Source organism: Corvus brachyrhynchos, unplaced genomic scaffold (assembly GCF_000691975.1).
Source record: "Corvus brachyrhynchos isolate BGI_N302 unplaced genomic scaffold, ASM69197v1 scaffold705, whole genome shotgun sequence".
In the NCBI taxonomy this organism is placed as follows: Eukaryota; Metazoa; Chordata; class Aves; order Passeriformes; family Corvidae; genus Corvus; species Corvus brachyrhynchos.
Window position 1 is genome coordinate 2730400 of NW_008238346.1, and position 25852 is coordinate 2756251.

Genomic DNA, 25852 nt, shown 5'->3' on the forward strand with positions numbered 1-25852 from the left:
GACTCACAACTTCAAAATATCAAAATGGTTCCAAAGCCTCTTTTAATTTTCTTGAAAAGGACTTCCACTTGGTCAAAATTCTGGTATAAACGTCAGTCCATCTCCTAAAACCAGAAGAAGTTGCAGAGAGGTTTGCCTTCCCATTGGGTCTGACATGAGGACCACTTTGCCACGGTCAGGGGGTGGAATGAAATGGATCCACTGGACATTCTCACTGGTCAAAATCCTCCTGGGAACAAAGAGAGACCAGCAGCCTTGTCTCTTGCATCTTATTGCGTAGATTTATGTGGTATAAAAAGACCATGAGCATTGTGCTAGCTCTCTGCACATAGCAGGATTTCACTCAGCAGCTTGAGAAGGTCAATCAAGTATTAAATAGCACCCATGATAACACGGTAAGATCAGTAGGTGCCATGTAACATTTCTTACATATCATGAGCTGTGCACAAGGGCATATCTAAGTAAAATGCATAGGAAATAGCATCACACAAATATGATCTACATTTTTTTCTTGATCAAAGAGGCTGAGGGAAAAAATAATTAAAAAGTAAAAGCCTTATGCAATGAGATTTAAAAGAAAACTTTGGAGGCTGACAAGACGCATCTGGCACAACTTCAAAGTCCATCAAAGTACATATAATCAATGTTTGTCAATAGCAGTTTTGCATCCTTTAATTTATCTTTCATGGATATAAAGCATGATGTTATTAGGATCCAGTCCATACCTTAATTCTGTTTGAGATTTGATGAATCAGGGCTCTATTAAAATTCAGTGCAAATCAGCTTACTCAAGGACACATTACATAAAGTCGCGTGTTATCTAACTCCTTTTATCTTGCTGTCTTTCTAACTAGTTAAAGAATCTGGAATTTCATAAACTTGTATTTGTGGCTGGCCACCAACATACTAAGTCTCAAACATCTATCTATTGCTAATAGGCACCTGCTTAAGGTATGCACATGTGGCATAGTCAGGATACTGAAATTCTTTGTGTATTTTCTGGTGTATGAAATCTCCTTTAGGATTGTTCATGCTCCACAGTAAGGAATCAGCAGAAACAAGGTTCTCTGGAAATTTCAGCACCTGTCACTGTAATCAAGTGCTCACAACTGTCTCTTTCACCACAAAATTCACATTCAGGATGGGAAATTATGAAGCCCTTGGGATTTCACTGTTTTCTTCCTCATATTTCAGCATGTGGACACTATTTCTATCACGTCCTTCCTTTTCAGGTTCTAAACTGTCTTGGAGAAAGAATGGTCACTTCATTTGTTTCTGTAACATGTAGTACAAACAATTTCTGATCAGCAAGAGTTTGTCAGCATTTCCGCAATAGAGGGTTGTTTATCTTGCAGTAATACTCTGATTTCCTGCGTTGCTACTGTTGTTACAAATGCTTCAGCCTCAGGAGAATAGAGGTTTTCAAGAATTTAAAATTCTGTTAAAAAAAAAATGAATCCCGATTCTCACATTAGTGGACAAAAGCTTGAGAACATGAACTCTGTTTCATGTCTGAAATTTAGAAAATAATAAAAAACCCACACTTTGATATTTTTAAAAATCATATGTTATGTAACTAGATCTCAGTAATTTTCAGGTGGGAGAGAGGTAAGTATGCTTCATACTTTTTTTCCAATTGATAATAATAGTCGAAAGATATTTCTAATACAAGGTCAATGCTTGTTTTTATTGTTAATTTATACTTTGATACTTACTGATTTGGAACATTTGCCAGTGGTCAATGCAGTGATTATCTGGATAGGATGCATTTATTTGATCAGGGCAATCTGTTGAACATTAAACAATATTTGAAGCATGGTTAATTATTTGCACTGAATTAGCTTGGCCTCGAAAGATTGTGGCTTGTCTGAAAAAACATAGGCAAGAAGAAAAAGCTAATTTCAAGAAAAAGCTAATTTCAAGAAAAAGATGAGAATGGTTAGCAGTGCTTTGATCCTTCAAGTTCTTCCACTGGTTATTCTCCTAGGGACCACATGTTTGTGCGTGAGTATGTTTTTATCCTCCTTTTCTTTCCATGTGCCAGCTCTGCTGTATCTGCATTTCAGGCCACTGAGGTGACCAAGTTAATGCAGCATAAGAGAGAAGCCCAATGGTTTTTTTTGGAGCAGACATCTACAGTGTCAAGGAATGGCTCTTCTGGGTACACTCAGTGGTCGCCTCACTCCCAGTGGTCTGTGGTGGGGAGCATAGTCCCTCTTCTAGCCCTGGGCACTAAGAAATGCCCCAGAACACCAGGTTGCAGCATGGGCAGCTCATCTTAAAATCATAGAATGTTTTGGGTTGGAAGGCACCTTAAAGATCATCATGTCCCAACCCCCTTGCCATGGGCAGGGACATCTTCCACTAGACCAAGTTGCTCAGAGCTCCATCCAATCTGGCCTTGAATGTTTCTATGGATGGGGCGTCTGTCCACCATCTCCCTGGGCAACCTGTGCCAGTGACTCACCACCCTCACCATAAATAGTTTCTTCCTTATTTCCAGTCTTCATTCTGAAGGGACTAAATACTGGATTAAACAGGTAGGCACTGCCTTGGGACTTTTGCAAACTCTTCTGTAAAAGATAAAATTCCCCCAGCCACATGTTTTGAATGACTTAATTATCGTTGTTGCTAACATGGGAAGAAGGTTAATGGCAAAATATTCAACACAGCTAGGGGTGACCAGAGCTCTGCCATGGTAGAGCTTGATATACTTTCCTACATCTATTCATCTCCTCTTTAAAGAAGATTGGAAGAATGACTTGTAATCAAAAGAAAGTTAAAAGTCAGTTTAAAAAAAAATTCTTTTGTTCTTCCAAGCAATCAAGTAGATTTTCTCGTGAAGGAATCTGAGGTTCTTTAAAACATCTGCTTTCTTAGTGACATTTCCTATGTGTGCAGGTTCATATTCACTGAAATGCGTTTCAAAAATTCAGATGTTGATGTGTTTAAATTTAATTCTTCGGGAAAAGTATGTAGTGAGGGGGTTTAATGGGGCATAGATATTTTTAAGAAGTCTGGAATTTGAGATCAGTGATTTTTACAACTCAATAGAGTAATGATTAATTAGCGTATCACCAGGACCAATGTCACACTTGTTCCAGTAGTACATGTAGCCTCTTACTGAGGGGATCAGCTCTAGGATACTTCAATGCCAGTTTTACAGACTTTGTGGGAACGCCACTTCATACAAATAAGCTCCTAACGAATTTGGCAGTGTTAATTCATGCTCAGTGAGGAAGATGTGGGACCAGTCTTAGACAACATGAAGTCTTGCCCAGATTTTTTTCTAACTAGTCCTAAGTGTTAGATTGATTCAATACCTTTGGCAGTCCTAATCTGATGTTGCTTTAAAAATTGCAATGGAAAATGTAGACTATATCTCTCCCCGCCCCTGAAAATTCATTAACATTGCTAAAATGCAAAAGCAATTCTGCTGTCATTGAAAAGCAGCACGACAGAATATTCAGCAGGCTAGTTTTTAATAAAACATGCTTTTTCTTCATAATTACTATAACAAGGTTTTCTGGCTTAGCACTTGGCATGGATCCCAGAAAAAAAAAGAGGGGAATGAGTTGCCATGATGTGACCATTGCATGACAAACAAGTTATGAGAGGATATTTTTGTCTTAATGATTTGTCCTGAAGAAAAAGTTGCACTAAAATAGTTTGAATGAAAAAATAATAGATGATGCACTTTGCTGAAACCACAGAAAACACCCTTAAATTCCTATTTTCAACCTTTTCTAGAACTATCTTCATCATTTTTATTTGAATCTGGTTTTAGAAGTTTTTATAAGTAATAAGTTGATTAACAAATATTATTGGTGAAATATAGCAGAAGTCAAAAATGGGTTTAAGCAGTAGTTCGTGCTCAGTCAGTCACAATGGAACAAGAAAATACTTGGACATTCATGGATCTGGCAGGTTTGGAGCAGAACCCTAAGGCAAAAATTTTCATTCAGTTCTTTCATACTACCTGAAGAGAAACTGATGCCATCTGCATGAATCCAAACTATTTCCATAAAAAGCAAAAAGCTGCATGGCGAGGTCAGAATTTGATCCTTTACTTTAGCATGTATGGTGCAACTGCACCAAAGACTGTCTTCAGACATGGCAAGAGTTCTCGGGTTCGGGGTTTTTTCCCCCTGCTTTTCATTTCACTTCTGCTCAGCAAGATACTGTAGTAGCAATGTGCCTGCCATCAAGACATTTTATTGTTAAGTATTCCTTAATTAGCCGAAGAGAAAGCCAGAGAACTCTGCTGCAACCGAGCTGTGTATCCTCACTTATCCAGACTTGTTCTGAAGCAAACTTCCTAGAATACACTCAGATTTAAATGGTATGCTTGAGTTGGGCTAGAGAAATCTGGAACAGGACAATACAAAGTTGGATCCCACAACACTCCAGTGCTGCCCCTGCCTGTACACCAGGCTGCAGCTCCCAATTAACAGTGCTCTAAAGTGATTCAGCACATGTTCGCAGGGAAAAAAAGTTATTTTTAAATCTACAGGTGTTCAGATCAGTCCTTTTCCTTGTATCAAATTTGCCTGCAAACTCAACTTCCCTGGCAGCAGGGAGGAAGATTTGCAAGGGTCAGACTAGAAGAGGTGGCTCTTCACTGAATATTTCGGCACTTCAAAAAATTGATATCCTCTTAGTTGTGGTGGAAAGTGTTTCAAAATCACTAGCCTTGCCCAATCCAATAATCAAGTGCACTTAGTAGCGGAAAGGGAAGGATAAAAGTATCACATTAAGATCAAACAATTGCAAAAATGAGTCCCTTATCATAAGGGCCTATCTCCCTCTTGGCGCACAGCAAGTAGGATGCTGTTGGCAGCGGTACATGTCTTTCCTTGCCTCAGGTGCTTGGAGACCAACATTTTAGGATGTTCTAAAGTCAACTCTGTCTGACATCTTTTTCTAATGCCCAACAGATCCATTCCTGTAGCAAACTCCCACTTCTGCTCCCCTCGCCCTCACTCCAGGGCTTCATCATGCACACAAGGGTTTCACGCTCCACTGTGTTGCAAACCAATCACTGCAGAGAGAAGTGAATGCTGCCAAGCCTGCCTGGATTTGTGGTCCATCAGGTGTAATACCCTTCTGCAATGCTCGCCTAAATTTGCCTGATGCAGCACAAAAGCAACAAAGCCCTGGGAGTGCCCCCAGCTAATTTTGCACCGTGCTCTCAGAGAGGGAAGCGTTGCTTGCTGACCCCTGAAGGCAATCAGCTTATGCCCTGCAGCGTGCAGGTTGATATCCTGTGTAACTAAAGGGACTTAATGACTTTGCATAAGCTTTAAGTCTAGCAGTATAACCTGCATTCCCAGCACTGGCTGTAGGAGTGTTTCATAGCACAGGCACTTGTGGTAGTGTGACTAGCTGGCTCCTGCAGCCCCCTGAAACACATTTTGTAGCTTCCCCTTGCTGTGGCATTCAAGGCTGACCCTATTTTCCACCTGGGAGCACAAGCACACCTCATCCACCAGTGAGCAGCTTTAAAAACACCCAGCTGCTACCAGGTTGCATCTTACAGTGCAGAGATTAATTTGGAAATTTTGATTTCTTGGAAAACAGGAGCAGGTAACTCCTGAGCAGAGAACCAAGCCAATTTCAGCAGCACATCTGCAGGATCTTGCTTTTTCCCTGGATCCCTTTAGGTTTTGTATCAGGTGCTACCATGGGGGTTCACTAAGAAATAATCAGCAAAATAATGATTTTAAATGTGAACTTCTCTGGGTTCTCTGGGACTGGTCGACCAGGACCACAACATTTACTCTGATGCTCAAATTGCAGTTCAGTGTGGAGGCAGGAGATGTCTTGTTAGTAGAGAAGTGAAGAACTCAGGGGTTTTGGTGGAATCCTTTCAGAGAATGGTTTCCCAGGCTAAAAACACGTGTTGCATGTGTGCTACAGATGATAATATGCCCTGCTTTCATTATACTGCAACCATGGCCTTGGCTGAGAAATACAATGTCATTGCTGGAAAAGCCACTTTCCCTTGAAGTTCAAAGACTGTCACGACCCAAGATGGTTGCAGGCAAAAATCTGGCCGATTGTAAGAGCATCAGAACTGTCGATTCCCTCCTCCTTTGGCAAGCAGCCCAGACAAAGGTTCCTACTGAGAGCTGTCAGCAGGATCAAGGGGTTCACTACGAGAAGGCAGTAGCTGTGTCTGCCCTCATGGCTCCTTCATGGCTCGTGTCACTTGTGGATGGAAGTTGATCAAATATCCATCTTCATTCTCCAGTTCAACCCCGTCCCACCTTCTTGGCTGCAAAGCTGTGACTGCACAGATGAACAAATGAAAGCATAATCTTTGTTTTTCTGCTGTGGAGGCCACTTTGTGACAAGTTGCAGGAGAATTTGCAGGACTTAATGCAATTAAGTGACTAAGCCAATTCCTAGCAGTGCAGTTTAATACTGGAATTCCTGTAGTGCTTTGTTGCAGTGTGTGTGTATGTACAGAGCTAGTTTTCATCTCTCTTGCTACTCTGCCATGCAAGCTTGAGTAATTACAATGTTTTCTCTGGAAGTCTGTTTTGCACTCATGTGAATTCACAGCATAACCCTGGGCTGTCACCTTTTTGCTCTCTTTCTCCACCTGCTTTTGTGTTTTAGTGATTCAATTTTTGTTGTAATAAGGGGTAGCAATGTACCCAAGACACAATAAACAGTTCAATTGCAGAATGCCCTTGGCAGCTGTAAATAATTTCCCTTGGATTTGGGGTCAAATCTTCCTGGGTTTATGCAGAAAGAATTGCTAGAGATTAACTGGACATTTTTGTCTGAGAAAGAGCCGCAGGATTCCATCCTGAGATGAGGAAAGTTCATGGTTCTGTCATTTCTGTTTGAAATCTATTACATTTCATTAGTCTCTCTTTCTTAAGGAGTTGAAATGGAAAAATTGAGTGTATCATGTATCTGCAATGTTTAATATTAGTACAAAATCTATTTAGCAAAATTTTGAAGGTTCTTTGGAGGAATGAAGCTAAAGTTTTAGTGAAGTGTTAATCATTACAGTGACAAAAGACAACAAAGGTCAGGTGAAATTAGGATATTTTGAATTTCACAATTTTTTTCTAGGAGCCCTATAAATGTAGTTGGCTCCATAGCCAGCAGTGCACTGGTACCCGTATAAAATGTCCCTCCTAGCTTTTTTTTTTTTTAGGGTTCCTTTTTTATGAGCCTAAAGTAATAAAATTTAAAATTGCTTTCTGCAAATTCCTCCAGCTTTGTCCCTCATCACTGCAGATCGGCTATGAACAGAATCCAGCGATTTTATTCCCTCTTGACAGAGCACACAAAGTATCGGTGTGGAGCTGCAGCAAGGAGATTGTTTGGTGAAACCAGCCCCATAGTCTAATTTCTTCTCCCCCCGCCCCCGTTCCTTTTGTTCGAATCCTGCTCCTCGTTGGGCTCAGTGTTGCACCTCGTCGGAAGGACAAGATCCTCCTCTGCTGGCCACGAGCAATACGGCACCGCAGGCAGGAGGCCCTGCCTTCACTGCCCCTGCCTGCACTCCCTCCTGCAGCCGCCTCCCGGACTCCCACCCTGTGCACCCCTCCTGACAGCCTCCTTCTGCATCCCATATCCAACATCCTGCATCCCATATCCAACATCCTGCATCCCACATCCTGCATCCCACATCCCATATCCAACATCCTGCATCCCATATCCAACATCCTGCATCCCATATCCAACATCCTGCATCCCACATCCTGCATCCCACACCCTCTCCTGGAGTGGAGGAAGGGGAGAGCTCCAGCAGACAGGAGGGAAGGAGTGAGCTCTTCCTCCTCCTCTGCTGCACACCACCATGGCAAGCTTCACACCATGAATCCAGATGGTAAAATTTGGCCCTGTGCTGGCTAGCAGGGGAGAAAATGCTTCAAAACCAGTGTGGTCTGGTGAGTGGTCCAGTGGACCTCAGGAGGGAGGAGAAAACTCTCCATGCTGAGAAGTCAGCTCTGCCAGAGGTTTTGTCTCCTGTGGCTCTGCTGCTGCAGCTTGTGACAGGCTCACAGGGAGGGAAAGTCTCAGTACAAAATGAGATACAGGAGCCTTACAGCAAAGACTGTGTTTAACTCCTGGACTCTCCGTGCTGGGTGCTCCAGAAGCTTTTGTTCCCAGTAACATTTATACTGTGGCAGCAGACAGAGGCTTTCATCCAAAAGCAGCAATCAAAATCTGGGACTCAGTCACCAGCCACCAAGCCTGTGCCGGCTCTGAAGGATGATAGTGTAAACCTGCACTGTCGAGGGCACCAGTTCATTGCCAGAGGGAGTTTAGGGTACCTGCCCTTTTGTGGTCAGTTCTGCCTGTGCTTGGACAGAGGGACAGGTGGATAAGCTGGAAAAGAATGTAGTGTAGTGCAATGTTACATCTCTCATCTTTCCTATTTTCGTGGGGTGTGAACATTGTGAGAATGTCATCTCCACCCTACAGCTGGGGAAACTGAGGCACAGAACAGCTTGGTGCACCTCGCTCAGCCTGGGCTGAAGCCCTCCAGCATTCCCTGGGGTGCCAAGGGCTGCCCCAAGTGCAGGGGCAAACTCACTAAGACAAACATTTCCGACCCAAACCCTTTCCACCCCACAAGGCAAAGAGCACAACAGGGCAGCACAGAGAGCTGGAGAGGGACATGAAATGTTTCTTGCATCATACTGCTCCCAATGCTGCTTCCTTGTTCTTTGTTTCATCTGTTCCTCCAAAAGAAAGTACACTTGCAGGGTTTGTTTTGGTCTGTGTTTATGGATGAACGCTACCACTAATTGTAAATGGAGCAATTAGACCTTTGCTTTATACAGTCTCCATTGGGGTCTGGCAAAGGATCTGAAGAAAGCTGTACCTGCACTCAGGAAACGTATACACCAAGGACAGGGCTTTTACAGCCTTCTCATTTACCATCATCTCCACACTGATTCTGGAGGGGCAATTGTGTGAGGATGTGTGTCCTTCCAGCTGCAAAGGATTTAGTTCTCTGTGTGTGTGGCTCACTCAAATGCACCTGGGAAGGAGCTCTGCTGAGTGGTTCAGGGGATAGTGCTCTCATTAATGTCAGTGGGGAAGGGGAGAGCTGGAGTGTCTGTTCTCCCTGGCTCAAACACAAGAGGGACGCAAACGTGCCTGAAGCAAAAACTCATTTATATATTCCGGATAATATTCACAAACGTGAATCCTGAGCTTTTTTATTTTGTCCTGTTTCTTATTCATTGCTTCTGATTCACTTGTTCTTAGTCGCAACCACTGTTATCTGAGAATGTCTTTCTTCTATAAATAATGTGTGACTAAACAGGGCATATATTTACAGTTAATTGTATCTGTAGCAATGCATAGATGCACATAATAATTGTGTGTGTATGTGTGCTGTCCTTACCATGTGTGTTAAATTGTTTGGAAATACATTTTATTCCCTAAAATCATGTGAGGGATGAAGAACAGCTGCTTCAAATCTCCTTTACACCCACCATTATCATGTGTATCCTCACTGAAGGCAGGTAATCCTGTCTGCAGCTGGGATTTAGAGCAAGAGGGAAAGCAAACGGAAATTGTCACACTGGGGATGTGTCCTGGTGTAGAGTCAGTGCCTTTCCTTTCAGACAAACCTCACTCACACTCTTCAAAGGCTGAGAGCTGTTTTCCATCTTCTTCTGTTCCCTTTTTTTTTTTGCCCTTGATCATGAGCCAAACAGGAAAGGTTGGAGCCCCACGTTGCAGGTGGGACACACGGCATTTCCTCCCAGAAAGTGCCAGAAATATTCTCCTGTATCCAGACATTGTTGACAGCCTTCCAGCTCAGGGGTCCAGATCCCACTGGGCACACTGGAGGTAAGGACCTGGGCCATGCTGCACTGCCCAACATACACTCTGCCGTGCCTGGGCAACTCCCAGCCTCCTGCTTTGGTAGCCAGCTGGAGTGTGGCCTCTGTCAGCATCTCAGAGAAGCTTCACAAGTAGCCAATGTGCCATCACCTCATAAGCAAAGAGACAATTTAACTCATTCAGGTCAGGTTTGCTCCAAATCAGACCAGCCCAGCAGCTTAGGCTGTATGCTTGGAAAAGGCAGACCTCTCCCACAGACTGTTGACTTTTTGTTACTCTTTTCAAAGAGCTCTTGAAATCTAGGCCAGTTAGCTCCAAAGTGGGTAACAGCCTTATCTGGATGTCTGGCACTAGGGGCAAACAGAATCTTTGTACTGTAAGCAAAGCTCTGCGCTGGCTTTTGTTTTTTCAGAAACTGACTCTCTGACCTTTATTATCTCATGCAGGCTTCCCATTTTTCCTTCTGGGCCAACATGATGGAAGGTAAGTGGTTTCACTTTCTTCATCTTAGCTTCTGCCTGCCACAAAACTGAAAGTCTGGCAACCTGGTTCATCAAGACCCTTCACTAGTCCCCAGTGCTGAATTATATTAACTTCATGCAGAGCCTTGCTTAAAAGAAGGTCTATCATCAAGTAAAAAGTCTGTTTGACTTTGGACAAATAATATGGTGAGTGCTTTCAGACCTCCACAGGTGCTGTACATCAGTGCAGGAGACAATGCTGCATCGTATCCCAGCCAGGAGTGTGTCTGGCACACTGGAGACAAACCAGAAGTACAGCAGCAGTACCAATGTGCAGCTGATCACAGGGTTCTCCTGGACCACACCTGGAACTCTCAGTTCCGTCCCAAGCCAGGACTTTTCTGTCACTCTCTGCCTTCATGTGCTTTGGGGACCTATGGGTGATGCAGTGGGCCATGGTCTGGAGGAGAGGTCATGGTCCTGGGCTGCAAACCTCACAGAAGGATAAGCAAAGAGCCTAGAAGGGGATGAAAACTGGAGGTCAAATAAATGAAAGCTGACTTTCCCTTGCAGCATGCAACTAACTGTGGAACTTATTTCTGCAAGGTTTTGTCCCAAGTGCAAGAAGGTTCAAAAACAAGCCCATGCAAGTAAAAAATCGTTAAAGGCTGCATCGCATTAAGATGTTGATAAGGGAAAAGCTGTGATGAATATTGTGTGAGGATGTGTAGGATGTGTGAGGATTTGTATATCCTTTCACAGCCTACATGGTCCAAGTAGAAGATTATGGTTTTATTGAATAATTTAGTATTTTTGCAGGTAAGCCCTGTTCTTTCTTTTCTTGATTTCAATGGCTCCTAGATTTGAGTTTCTAATGCATAGCTAATGAAATAATACAATAATTTTGCTCATTTTCCTGCAAAAAAATAGGGTGGGTTTTAGTATGCACTCATTATTCATCTGCATTTCTGTTCATTTCAGTGGAATTTCAGCTTTCAGGTCAAACCAGAAATCTTGGCACTCATACAGCACCAGCCAAATCAATGTTGCTGTTCTAACAACATGTGTGTAGAAAACAAATTTCCAAATAATTTTTGTGTCTGAGCTCAGTATTTGGGTTCTGCAAATATTTGGCCACAGCCATGCACTTGATTCAGGGTTTGCACACCTGTTTACACAGCCTTGTGCAAACCGGTTGATCTGCCTTTTGATGGTAGAGTATCCCTTTCACAATTTTTTAATTCATTCCGTGCCTTGTGGTGTATGGTCCTTCCGTCTGTCCTTCCACTCTCCTACTCCCCATCCCCCTGCAAGTCTCCACTCCTTCACCATCACAGTCCCCCTTCGCCCCACATCCATCCCTCTGAGGGAAAAAATGCTGCAAAACTGCTTTTAAGTAACAGCCACAAAACTATTTGAAAGGCTTTCTGGCTTTGTTGTTAGCCAGTCTCCCTTCTTTCTGAAGCTGCAGATACTCCCAGCCACAGCCCGCTTGGAAGGGAGGAAATACTGTGAGGTCTCATCTCTGCAGAAGTAAATGGGGAATATCTCATTATTTAAAATACAGTCAGGATTTCAGCCTCATAAAAATAACACTACAATAATCTCAGAGCTGGGGACAAAAAGTATTTAGAGGGGTGGTAGGAAAACTCATCCTGCTTAAATTAGGCCAGATTTCAGTCAGTCTCCAGAGGTTCAGAGAGCTTGAATAAATGCTGGGTACTTTCTGGCGCTCTTGATGTGTGTTGGCAATAGGCTTTAACTCTGCACATCACTCATCTTGACAACTGCAGTCCAACAAAGTTACCTCGCAATTCAGGTCACCCGATGGCATCCTAATGCATCACTTTCCCACTTGGAACATTAGTCATCACTTGATCCAGGGAAGGTTTTGAAAACAGTGTGACTGTCGGCATTGGGATATCTGTTCTCTCTGTAACAGAGAGCCCGTGTAAGCTAATGAACAAGGGGATATTGATCAGAAATCCATTGCTTGATTGACAGCTCTTGGTAATGTGAAAAACTGCAGATGAAAGCTTGTGCAGTTTAAAAGATCACCCAGACCTCAAAGCTGATTTGAAGCTTTAAAAGTCAATCTCTGTCTATCAATTATGGGGGGATTTTTTGTACTACACAGAGGAAAGTTATTCTTTGAAAATTTGCATGCAGGATGTCTAATTTAATTTCATGTAATAGTCACATTTCAGTGACAAATGTCAGATCACTGCTTTTTTTAAGCATGTTAAGGTTTTCCAGCACTTACAAAGAACGAACACTCTGATTTAGTAATATGTTTAAATCAACCAGTGTATCAGATTTTGTGCTTTAATTATGTGCTCAGATTTAAAAAAGTGTTGTTTTTGCTTTACTACACCTATGGCTTGTTATGAATAATTTAAAAAATTGGAATGGGAGCACTTCTTAAATAAGAGATGTGGAAGGCAAACAGTTATTTAGTGTCAAAGCAGTGATAAATAAGAAGACACCTTTTATTTTGGTATCATATGCCCCAGCCAGGGTTTTCTGGTCTTTGTTTTCCACTGTTTCATGCAGCTGGAGATGACATGGACTAGCTGGGAGATGGGAAACATCACCCATGTGACCTGTAGGAGCTATGTCTGTTTCTCAGTTTTACAAAGAGGGATGGCAATGGGGAAAGCAGGGACACTGCTCATTTCTCAGATCTGCTGCACTCTTACATCACCTTGCCTGGTCTCCTGGACAGTAACCTCAGCTTCCTGACTCCCATATCCACATGGGGGCCTGGGTACCCAAAAGGGCTTGCTGATGTTTTCTGAGCCCTTTCCATATGCACCCTTAACTCCATGCTTTGGCCATTAAATTTCTTGAAATGGTAATTGCCAGCCTTTAAGGGGGTTGGTCAGTGTTGCCTGCTTTACCTCAGCCCTGGCTACTTGCTCTCTTTGAGGGCTGCTGGGTGCCAAACTGGCTTCAGGTGTGCAACAGCCTGTCCCAAAATTGCCCCATCAGTGCACGTGGTGCTCCCCAGCCACTCAGAGCTGCCAGAAGCACGTCCTGCAAAACATGAATTACATCTCGGTCAACTTGTTTACAGAAGAGATGCACTTAGAAATAGTTCATAACATATCAAGTAATTACATAGGTGTTATTAAAAAATGATTAATCTGTGGCTGAGAAATCATGCCAAACAAAAATCAAGTGACAGTAGCTTCATTTCTTAACAACTCACACTAAGCAGTTGGTTTAAAAACCAGGGTAGATGATTCTACAACAGCTTAGCTATTTGTGCTCATTTGGGGCACTTATTTTTCCTCTGTTGATTCAGCAGAGTCCTCACCAGCCTCTGTAAAGCACGCTGGCATGTTTGCAGTCTGCCTTTGCAGCCGTCAGTCCCCTATTCATCCTTCATAACTTTTAGCAGGTATATTTTTTCCATAAAAAGGGATACCCCATCCTTCAGAAAGCATCTGCAGAATAAAAGCCAACGTGCCCCTCTAAGATTCTGAAAATAAACAGGGGATGCAAAATCAGACTACTTCAGACAGTTCCTTCAACCTCAAGTCATTTGCAAAATCTCCTCTCCAACAAAATGAACTTGGAGGCTGCATTTCAGGCAAAACTTCCTTTTTGTTTTTCTACCTTAACTACATCACATTAAATTTAATTTTGTACAGTGTAGACAATGTCCTTATCTTTCAGCAAGATCCTTCTGTTCCCCAGCAAGGCATACACTTCTGCAACACTTGCACATAGTCGAGATTCGGCTCCTGTGGAAATAATGAGCTGAGGAAAAGGAGTCTTGACTTGACATAGCAATAAATGAGGTGAAACTTTCCTCTATTTTTTTTTTTTTTGTGAGAAACGAGAGTTGGCATGTAGGAAAAAAAAAAAGAAGAAAAAAGACAGTTCTATTTTAATATGAAATATAAAACACCCATTGTACAAACGTGGAATTTCTTTCTTTTTTTCAGAAGCAAAGAAAGAATAAAGATAAAGGCTGCAAGCGAATGAATGAGGAGAGAAAACTAAGATAATGCAGTCGATAATCAGTTCAAGGCAGAGCATTATCCATGGGGCCATCGGTCCAGCCCTAGGGGAGAGCTTTTTAAAATGTCTCTGTACGTAGCTTAGCTTTGCTCATTACCATAGCTTGTCTTTGAAACACTGCAGTGGCTTCCACTGGCAAGAGCTGTACCTGTGCAAGGAGCCGCCAGCCCACTTTAATCAAACAACCCCCCCAGCGTGGCTGGCGAAGCCGCGGGTCCTCGCGGGCCCCGTGAGGACACTGGCTCCTGTAGGCCACGGGCTGGCAGAGGCAGGGGTGGGCTCCTCAGCACGTGTCTGCAGTGCCGGGCTCTCACTCCTCGAAGGCTCTTTGTGGGTGAGAAGTCACGCAGACCTGCAGATGCGTCAGGGCCTCTGTCCCCTGATTGCCCTCGAGATGGGACTCTGTGCTCCCACACACAGCAGGGCCCCTGAGCTGGGGAGGGCCCTGCCTCATTCTGCAACAGCAGTGGTGATGGTCAGCAAAGCAGTTGGACAAAGAAAACCCCTTCTTCTCATAGGAAACTGAATCTCCTTTTGTCACTGTGCTGGTACCTGCCTCAGCATCTGCCCCGGCTGTGGTGCCACACGGGGATTTGCCTGGATAGCCCTGGCCTGCATCCCCTCTGGGGCATCCTGACTGTTACCACAGGAGATGGCTGGGCAGCCAGAGCCCCAGTGCCCTTCAGGAGCATCCTCGAGGGCAGCGCTGGGGCCAGCTGTGTTCAGGGTGGCCATGCTGGGCACTAGGTGAGCTCTGCCTATGCCAAGGAGGAGCTGAACAGCACCTTTGGTCCTCAAGATGGTCTCTAAACCCACTGACATCCCAAATGAGCGAAAGGAAAAAGGACTGTCCATCTCAGGGATTAACTTCTTTCATAAGTTTTCTTGTTCCAGTTTTAATTCCTCTGTTCTTTCACTCTCTTCTCACCCCTCCCTGCAGATGAGGCTGATGACTACGAGAACTACTACGACTACACAGAACCGGATCAGGACACCAACCTCCAGCAGGAGCCCTGGGAAGAAATTAGCTGGTTTGAGACATCTTTAGGTGACAGCTTTGACATGAAAGGTACCTCTCAGGGGTGGGCAGGGAAGGAAGGGGTAAAATCCCAACCCTGTGCTTGAAGCGTGAGCATGGCAGGCCTGGCTGCCAGCTTGCTCTCGAAATGCCTGCATCAAAGGGATGAGTTAGGAGGATCGTTTGCAGTGTTCTTCTTTGTATTTCTCTTGTAAGGATCCTGTGTTTTATCTCCAGGTTTCACAGGATGGATTCTGATCATGCAGAACATTTCTGATTGCTACTACAAAAAAGCATAGGCTTATTTGTCTATAGACACTGAAAGATGTAATTGCTGTTTTCATGGAATATATGTTCTGTATTTATGCTAGGAATCAAATGTAGAGCAGGTTTCTTTTTTTCTTCTTCTTCTTCTTTTATCAGTTGCAGGGGTTTTATTTCCTTTTCTTTTTTTGTTTTGCTGAACTTCAGGAAAACAGGAATGGATCCTTGAGATTGCTCAGGGGACTCAAAAAGAGAGGCAGGGAAGTTGCCTGTAACATTTCCCAAGTTATCCCCTGGTACAAAACAAGCAGAGCTGACTTTTGTCTGTCTCCAATACCAATTGCTCCTGGCAGCCTGGTCTGCAGTGGAGATGTTGAGCACAGCGTAAAGAGCAGCACACAAGTGACTTTCATCAGGTGCCAGCTCCCTTGAGGCAACAGCCACCCAGGGGTATGGTAGTAGTCTAATGGATGGCTGTTCCATGGGAGATTTAATGCTATGTTCCAAACAGGACAATGCCAAATCCACATCGCTCCAGACTAAGTGCATGAAGGCAGACAGCCAGAAGCAATGCCAGAGAGGCAAATCTACCCCCAATCAAAGGAATGGACTTGCCCCATTACAGCTCTGTAATAGACAGGGCAAAGGGAGTAGCGCAGCCCCAGACCCAAAGCCATGAGCCACTGCAGCTTGGAATAAACTCTGCAGCAACTCGAACCACTCCTGTGGCTGCTGAGCTGATGCATAAGCACAGCAATTGTTACACAGGGTGCTGTGCCTGCTGACTCCTGCAGCCACAAAATGCAAGAAGAAAAAGCAGGTGATGAAGGTTGAGAGGCTGAAAGATCTCCATCCTTACCTCTGCAGATGCATGCTTCTCCAACCCCTGCAAGAATGGTGGTACATGTGAAGCCAAAGGAAGAGACTTCAGCTGTCACTGCCCTGAGCCATACGGTGGGACTACATGTGAAAAAGGTAATTGCTCTCTTGCTAATTTACACTCCTTATTTTGGCAGTTAATGCTACTGTTGCAACTTATAAACCCACAGGTTGCTGAGCTGAGTGTTCTGACAGCCCACAGCAGTCATGTCCATAGTTCTTAGGATCTCATCCAGGCCAAAGCCTGTCTAAACAGCATCGAGTAAAATAGACCTCAGGAGTGCAGGGAGTGCTCCTCTATGCTCTGCAAGGGGCGCAGTGGGGAGCTGTTCACTGGTACCACAGATTTTTTGCCACAGATACTGTGAATGAGAAGTGAGATCCCAAGTCCACACCTGCCAAATGAAAGCTTCCTTGAAGTCAAGAGAAGCCATCTTCCCATGATCCCTGCAAGAGAGCAGCTCTTGTGCACACACAAATGCTGATGATGTGCTTTGTGTCCCTGTTTTCCACAGTGGAGGACATGTGTCTGGAGAAGAACTGCAACCATGGTGACTGCCTGATTATATTAACTCCACCTTATTTTAAGTGCAGCTGCAAGCCTCCCTACAAGAGACCCTCCTGCCAATATGGTGAGCACAAATTGTGGGGGGGACAGCACCATGGCTGGTCTGCAGTGGGAAATCACCCACTGCAGAGGGTGATCCTGCCCTAGTCATGCTGCAGCTCCCATCCACGGCCCCGGCCAGTGATGAATTATGCTTGATTTGAGGGGTGGTGGTTCAGTCACTGGTAAAACCCCCAGAGATATGCATTTCTCAAGATTTTGTGAGAACTCAAAGCCAACAGTCTGAGTGGGAGCTCTCTCCAGTTTCCACTGGGCATGCGAGTGGCTGTATAGTGTTCAGCACATTGACAAGACGGTTCTGTGTTTTCCACATTGACAGCATCCAAACAGTGCAGTCCAAACCCTTGCAAAAATGGAGGTATCTGCAGACGGAACAGATACAGGTCAAAATTCACCTGCAAGTGCCCTGAACCTTTCAGAGGGAGATTCTGCGAGATCGGTACGTCACAGTCCCAGGACAGAGGTAGGGGTGAACCTCCAGACAGCCAGGGGCTGGCTCCCCCCTGCAGCCACACTAACTGATGCTACTCCTGTAGCATCCTGTGGTGACTTCCTGTCACTGCTCCAAGAGCCTGACTACACTGGGGCACCAGCCCCTTTGGAGAGAGGGTCAGAGGAAGAGGCTGACTTCTGCAGCCAGTGCTGGCAAAGGGGCTGGAAACAGTTGCCATCAGGGTGTTTTCTAAGTGTGCTTTGGCAAGGTCCCACTGGTGTATATAGTGAGTGAGCACACATTTCCCAGAGGTCACATGTCACAAAGGGAAGAAGTGTCGAGTTTTCCTTAAACACTCAAAATCTGATGTAGTGAAGATGCCTGTTCAGTTGCCTGTGACTCCCCAGGCTGAGGGGAGTGGCCTTTGAAGTCAGTCAAGCTAGAAGGTGGACATATGTTGGGACATTATTCTAATTTCTGGCCTGTGTACAATAAGGAACATAATTACTTGGCCCAGCAGGTTCTTCTGATCCTCCATAAAATGAATGTAGGACAAAGAACGGAAGGAAGAGGAACCACTTTGAGCAAGGAGCAACACCAAAATCATTTTTATATGAGCACTGTCTTTCTACAGGACCTGATGATTGTTATGAAGAGGACTCCTCTACATACAGAGGAACAGTGAACCAAGCAGAAAATGGCAGGACCTGCCTGCACTGGAATTCCCACCATCTCTTGGACCACCCTTTTAATGCTTTTATGGAGGATGCTGACTCATACGGCATTGGTGAACACAACTTCTGCAGGTAATACTTTGAAGAAGCATTTGTAGAGGTCTGTATAAAAGAGATCCCTGAGGACAAACTGCTCACAAATTTGAGAAACTGGTGGTGTTAAGATCTCACATTTTTCTAGATACCGCCTGCCCATAAAACACCAGAATATTAGAGATACCTTCTCTAACCATGCTGATGTGAGGCTTCCAGAAGCTGCCCTCTATTTTTGAATCAGTCCCACATTTCTCTTGTGGCTAAGATAGGTATGGGAATAGTAATAAGGCAGTATTGTATGGCTCGCTCAGGCCTCTTCTTTGTCAAATCTTATGAAGTATTATCTCTGGAAGTTCATCTCCCATATGGGAGCATGAGGCTGCTACTTAAGAATCCTCAGCTCCTTCACTGGTTTCATGGAGATGTCCCCATTCCCAATGACTGATTCTCTCAACTGTTCCCCTCAGGAATCCTGATGAGGATGAAAAACCTTGGTGCTACATCAGAAAAAATAAGAAAGTAGATTGGGAATACTGCAATGTTTCACCCTGCTCAGGTAAAGAATTAGAAGAGAGTGATTTGGCAGCAGGTGGTCTAGAGCAGCAGGTTGCTTAACTCTTCCAGTCTGATGATATCTCTGCATTATACATCTGCTGTCTTCCAATGCAGCTGAAGAGACCCCAACAGAACCCCCAACAGACCCCCCTGAAATATTCCAAACCTGTGGACAACCAGAAGTTCGTAGAACACTCAAGAGGATCTATGGTGGATCCAAGGCTACACCTGGACAACATCCCTGGATGGCATCTCTGCAGAGACAGACTCCAGATGGGAATGAACATTTCTGTGGTGGAGTGCTAATTAAATCATGCTGGGTTCTTACTGCTGCACACTGCCTTGAGTAGGTGCAAGTCTTATGATCAGGGTAGATAAATGTATAAAAATCAGGATGGTTAGTAAAGGCAGTTTGGTATCCAAATTATCTGCAATCAAAATGATTGCTGGGAGTCAAACTGAAAGGAAAACATATATGTAAAAAGAAAATGGACACATACATAAAAATGTTTATATACTTGAAAATGGTGCTTGCTGGAATAAAAAACTTAGGCCCCACTCAAATAAAATGAGCTAAAGAAGTTGTGTAGAGGGAAAAAGGAGGAAAGTAACAAGATTTTGTGAAGTATAAAAGAAGAACTATGAAAAACTCAGGGGATGTTGGGATGCCATAAGCAACATCACGTATTACATCAGAATTAAGTTCTTTGAAACAGTCAAAATATGCACTTAGCTTTAATTTTTTTCTGTGTCAACTAGCATAGAATATTACACTTCCTCCAACATTTGTATTGAATTAGTTGGAAGCCACCACCCTAGGAAACAGGTAAATTACACACTGGAAATCATTCCAACACAGATGATTTTAAATATGCTCAGACAACGGCAAGCAACTGTACTCCCATGGCTACATGAGCTGCCACTCGTCATCACTGCCACAGGAACAGATCATGTGCACACTGTTACTCTGCCCTAAAATGCAGAGAAAATCACATACATGCAGTTTTAAATCACTTTATATCATGATTGCAACAATTTAAGAGCACATGTATTTTCCACCACTGCTTTCCTATCTAAGCGTTCCTATAATGATTTTAGGAAATCTTCTGGATGGGCTTTACAACAGGAAGGAATATCTTGACTTCTTCATACTAAAAGTGCAGGTTTTCACTGCCACCGATAGAAAATGTCTGTATATAAATGACTTTTTTTTTTTCCAGAAACCCGGAAACAAAGATCCAAGTAGCCCTTGGAAAGCAAAACCTCAAGACGAAAGAGAATCATGAGCAAGTATTTGATGCAGTGCAAATAATTTTACATGGTGAATACAGAGAGAAGGGTGGTGTCCTGTACAATGATATTGGTAAATCCTTTATTTGATACTCACGTGGCTCACCTCCAACCTTTGCCTCTCTCCCAATTGACTAAAGTCAATGTAAAATTCTCATTGAGACTATGCTCTGGAAATAATCAGGCCAAATTGTGATCTGGACCCATTTGAATCTTTGGGATGTAACTTGTGATGGGCAGGCAGAAGTCACTGCACAGGAGGAGCCAAACAATGGGAACAGGTCCAGCACAGGGGGGCAATGGAATGTTGGGTTTATACAGCTTTGCATGGGGTTGTATCACACACTGGTAACAATGGTTAGGGATCAAAATTAGCTCCAAATACTTTTTGTTATTGTTTATCTCCTCTCCAGCACTACTTAAACTGCAGCCTGTTGACGGTTCCTGTGCAGTGGAAACAAAGTATGTGAAAACAGCATGTGTCCCTGACTTCTTCCTTCCTGTTGGGGCCTCCTGCTTCATTTCTGGATGGGGCGAGACAGAGACAGGTACTTGTGGGCGAACTGGATTTTGGTGGGTACTTCAGTGGCCAGGTGGGCTGGTACTTTCAGTAACAGTTGCCAGACCCAAATGAGGACTTAGGCACTAGTGAAACCAAGACATGGAATTCAAAAGTAAGATCAGCTAAAACATGCCTTGCAAATTACTCTTTAGCCAGAAATCTCCAACTGCTTAATCAACCAAACCTTTCAGAGTTCTGATAAAATGCCTGATGCATTCTTTTGCCTGCCATCTGACTCTCTATGTCATGGTTTCATCTGAAGCCAGCAGCAGAAGCAAGGAAGTATCAAGAGAGGCTATTGTATATCTTGTGTGTTTCAAGACAGCTCCAAGAAAGACAGGAATTTTCACATGGTTTTCCAGCCCATTGGGTCAGAAAAAGCTTTTCAGAAGCAGCATCTGGACCTTCAGATGTACTGAAAAATAAAAAAAATCCCAAGCTTTTCAAGTTCAACCAGCTCTATCCAAAAACCTTTCTTGCCCATGGTAAATCCTAAGGGGAGAAATTATTATGCTTAAAAAATGATAATGGCAATTTTCTGAAAAATGCATTTTCTTATGTTCTGATTGATGTGTTGCTGTAAAGCAGCAGAAGGAAAACGTGTCACTGAGGCTGCAGTAGGTGTCCTAGTGCTTTGTGGCTGATACAGCCTGATATGATACACAGGATGGAATTCTCCCTTCTGATTTAACTCCCTTTGAAGTCCACAAGAGAGGAGTCTGCTCATTTGATCAGAATGCACCAACAGAATCTAATGGATATTTTTTAAAGTTCCAAATAAGTCTCCCTTAAAAAGGGTAAAAGGGATTTTATGGGGTTTTTTTCCCCAACAAAGAATATCAAGTACCCTGTATGTGTTCAACCTAGATGGCTCCTTCTTTGAGCAGAGCCATTATTAGCATTTCAGGAAATCACTGAAGAAATGGAATATTTCCTGCAACTCAAGCAGAACCAAACTTATAAACCACCTTTAATTATCTACAGATGTAGTACTTTGAAACTCTGGCTATTGCCTTTAGATGTCAAGTTATGTCTTTAGATTTGCTGTAATTAATCATTGCCCTTAAATATTGTATGATTTTCAGTTTTCATCTGTTTCATTAGCTTGCATGTGAAAGCATCTAATAGTACCAGCCTGAGAAGTGCTGAGCAGCTCAAAGTCCCATGGGGACCTCTGGGAGCTGCACCTTGGAAAAGCAGGATTACATAGAGAGAGCTGATTGGAACCAAATTCTAAATACCTGACTCCACTTTTATTCAGGAAACAACTCAGTGTCCTGAGTGAAACTTCAGTCTCCAACTCACTGGAAACTTACCATTTCAGCCAGATAGTTATTTTCTTCCCAGGCTAGCACATGCATCCCCCCTGCTCTTCCCCCATCCCATTTATACGGCAAGCAAGATCATGTTTTGAATAAAAGACAACATGTAACAGGAATGGAGGAAGGTGACTCCACTTTTTTGGTGCACATCCCATAGATGAACAATCCCATCAGCTGTTAGATGCCAATGTCAAGCTGATTTCGCAGAGGAAATGCAATGAACCCAAACTACATGATGACAGACTGGATGATAGCATGCTTTGTGCAGGAAGGCTTCGGAAACCTGGAATCGATTCTTGTCAGGTCTGTTGCTTTTTTTGTATTTGAACACTAATTTTTTGTGTAAAGAGTCAGGCTGTGCAGAGCTCTGGCAGCATGCTGCATATGTATCTGTTCTCACATCAGTGTATTTCAACAGCCTTTCTGCAGTACACTTTGAGTTGTACATCCTTAGAGCTAATATTGCCACTGTCACCTACAGGCAGATCTATGGAATCAAGAGACCAGCCTGGAAAGCTTGGCTTCTGAGGCAGTTTGTCAAAATAACCTGAAAACTTGCTCTTTTTTTACCTCAGCTTTTTAATGGCCTCTACCTTGAGTGTCAATTCTAATCCGATTTTCACTATCAGAGCTAAGACTCGCAGGGAGTCAGTATTGATGTTTCTTTTCATTCCAGCTACCACAAATGTGAAACAGGTTCGTACTTATACCATTGAAAGGTAGGGAAGAGATTGAACAACACTTCCTAAGGTGCAAATTACCACTGTAGAGTGTATTTTGCAATAGAAATCAGAAGTAAAACAAAAAAATGAGACCAACCAACTCAGAATAAGGCTATTTTGAGGAGTGTGAGACATCTTAAGTTTTCGTTTGTGCCAGGGATCACATCTCTATCTTTCTGAGTTCAGACTCTGAGTTCCTGCTACTTTCACGCCTGGGAAATTTCATGTGACCTTGTCAGATAGATGTCACAGACTGGAAAAAAATGAAAACATACATCCAAAATGTCTGATATCATTTGACCTGGTCACAGAACTGCAAGCCTACTCAGGGGCTAAGCAGCATCTGATGGTAGATGCCATAGGAAAAAACCACCATTGCAGCTTCAAAGTCTTGTGATGAGAGAGAACCATTCTGATTTTGGTTAATATTTTGCTTCATGCTTTGAACATGTGTGCTTTCCTTCATCAGGGAGACTCTGGAGGCCCACTGACTTGTGTAGAAAACGGCTCCTACTACGTATACGGCCTTGTGAGCTGGGGTGAGGGGTGTGGGTTAAAAAACAAGCCAGGAGTTTATACCCAGGTGACAAAATTCGCCAGTTGGATTACAGCTGTAATTCAGTCTTCATCGAGATCACATTATTAGGAGAGAGATTTGGAATGACAAACGGTAAGATTGAGAGATTTACTATTTTCAGCAATTCTCCAAATGCCTCCTCTTTGATGAAAAATATTACTGATATTTTCTCACGGCCTACATGGGGCATGCTTCATCACCATCTTGAAAATAGCCTTTAGAATGTTAGCTAGAATGTCAGTGATAGTTTTTCTGTTGTGGGCTTTGAAATAAGCCCACATTTTGTAGCTAAACAGATCAGAAAGTAAAGCTACTCCATTTCTTCCCCAAAAAAATCAAAGGCACTGATATCAATGTTTCTAGACCTGCTTTTCAAGTCATGAACCTTTGCCAAGCTCAGGTGCTGCCAGACATTTCCTCTTCCCCTCATGCTCCTGTCAAAGGTGTGTTTTTTCTGCACTCATTGCACCCTGATACCTCAAAGTTATTGGTGTGTGCTCTTACAGCCAGTACCATTTTTCACATACTCAAGAATCACCATGTGGCTGAGTTTGCAAGATTGCAGCCATTGGAATTTCTTGAGGAGAGAGGATCAGGCAGGACAATTATTTTTTAAAACCACTTCTGTGGGTAAATAGCTACAAATTCCATTGGCTGTGCATTCCAGATTGAAAAACAAAAAAACACTTTAAGAATTATTAAAACACTATTAGAATTATCCACTTTATTCCTGATTAGAGGATAATTACTTGTTTACTCCAGATCTACAGTGGTTTGTACGTGCTTAACAATACCAGTGAGACCTAGTTAGTATTAAATGCCATTAAAAAATCTGTGTCTAAAGCCATTGCATAATCTGGGGCGTCTCATAAGATGTACATGTCAAATTGTGTAATTTTTGCCCAGTGATTCTGCACAGAAATTTGAAAAACAAGGAATTGGTATCAAATCAGGATATAAAGAATAGACTTGTTTGTGAAGAGTCAATTCCTTAAACTAGCAATGTCACTCTCAGTTGAATTCCAGGATTTACAACCTTCTCTAAGCAGCTACCTAATCTGTCAATAGCTACTGCAAAGAGTAATCCTGATTTTTTACTTTGGAAGGTTTTAAAAAGGCTGAAGAACTAATTGTGTTCTGAATACATTCTGATAGTCTAGAGCAGACTGCCTGACATCTGCTAGAAAACCTGTCTTTGGCTCATCAGTTATAATTTTGCTCCCACTGGCCTTTGACTCGTTCATCTCTTAAACCACTGAATCATACTTTTGTATTCTCTTAGGTCAATGGTGCCAATAATCCAGGAACTCCAAAAATTACAAATATGGAATAAGAGTCACCTGATTTATTAATTACAAATTCTTTCATATTCTACCATCCGTGGTACAAAGCTGAGCCTGCCAGTCATCTAGTACTAATTTCATTTACAGCTTTAAATAAATAGCAGAATCTGTAATACATTCAGTGGTAAATCACAAAGTGTCCACACAAAATTAAAATTATCAGTTATAAATTGCAATGTTTTGGTTGCTTTTTAAAACAAAAATTCTTAAATGCCATCTATTGTGCTTCCCAGAAAACTGGAAAAGCTACAGGATTTGCAGGACAAGATGAAAATCTATTTGTGTTATGTCATGTTTCTGTTTACTTCTGATAGAGCTGCATTTGCCTTCTCTTGACTTGCAGAATTTCTGAAGCATCGGGGTTGACTCCGACTTGCTGAGATCCTTCTGTCGCCAACTGGTCCTGTAAAATCACACCCAAATAAATTGTGAAACCAGCCAGCGGACAGGAGAGGGTTTTAACTATTATTCTGTAACAATATTTTCATGCTCAAAATTACACAACTGGCAAAAAAAATGAGGAAAATCTAAATCACTGTTCTGCACTAAGCGTATTTCTGCAGTGGAGAAGTACAAAAAACGGACCTGTTCATGTAAGTTAGATACCTCACATACCAAAGGACTAAATGTGCTCAAGTCCTAGTTTCTATTTTGAACCCTAAACAAAAAGCAAACCAACAAACACCTGAGTTCCACATGGATTGCACACCTGTAGGTTTCCCTGGGACCATCAGATCACTCTCATACCTTTTACTTAAGAAGATATTGCCTGTAGTTCCCACTATGTGCTTCACCCAACCATAGCTCTCACTTATTTCCTGAGTAACTTTTCATATGGGAATGTAAATCATGGATATGTACTGTTTCTTTTGGTCTGGATTATTGTTTGACTTCTTACCAAAGTTAACAATTAAATGATCAAAGTGTTTGAAGTGCAGTGCTTCTCTTTTATTGTAGCTGAATGCTTCCTAACTGTAAGGGCTGTGAGATTCCTGTTTGGACTTCTGCTCTCCTGTGCTAGGACACTGTAGGCTGGGAGTCATCCCTGTGGAGGCAGGCAGAAGGAAAGCCTGGAAGATCCCTGCTTGTAATATATTTAACCTTGGGCTGGACAGAGGCAGAGGAGGCTGGAGCACTGCCCCTTTGCACAAAGCCTCCCCCAGCACACATT

General features: G+C 43.0%; 2 protein-coding genes across 6 annotated transcripts in view; one reads left to right on the forward strand and one right to left on the reverse strand.

The window, feature by feature from the left end:
- The first annotated feature begins 1842 nt into the window (after positions 1-1842).
- Positions 1843-25618, forward strand: HABP2 (hyaluronan binding protein 2). Of its 5 annotated transcripts, none has more exons than XM_017735200.1 (15): positions 1843-2004; positions 10275-10311; positions 14243-14389; positions 15259-15387; positions 16468-16575; positions 16995-17111; positions 17427-17546; positions 18175-18346; positions 18778-18866; positions 18980-19211; positions 20086-20228; positions 20569-20703; positions 22197-22342; positions 23231-23431; positions 25025-25618. In XM_017735200.1, the coding sequence occupies exons 3-14, from the start codon at positions 14305-14307 to the stop codon at positions 23405-23407; spliced, it is 1653 nt and encodes a 550-aa protein (XP_017590689.1). In that variant the 5' UTR covers positions 1843-2004; positions 10275-10311; positions 14243-14304; the 3' UTR covers positions 23408-23431; positions 25025-25618. The 5 variants fall into 5 exon arrangements, with proteins under 5 accessions (XP_017590689.1, XP_017590688.1, XP_008632663.2 ...); XM_017735201.1 differs by lacking the exon at positions 1843-2004 and adding an exon at positions 7721-9834; XM_017735199.1 differs by lacking the exon at positions 14243-14389 and having other exon boundaries at positions 24996-25618.
- NRAP (nebulin related anchoring protein) overlaps positions 24662-25852 on the reverse strand; it is a 49436-nt gene continuing 48245 nt past the window's right edge. The window contains exon 43 of the mRNA XM_017735198.1: positions 24662-25084. Coding sequence (XP_017590687.1) covers positions 24983-25084 — 102 coding nt within the window. The 3' untranslated portion in view covers positions 24662-24982. The remainder of the gene's footprint in view (positions 25085-25852) is intronic.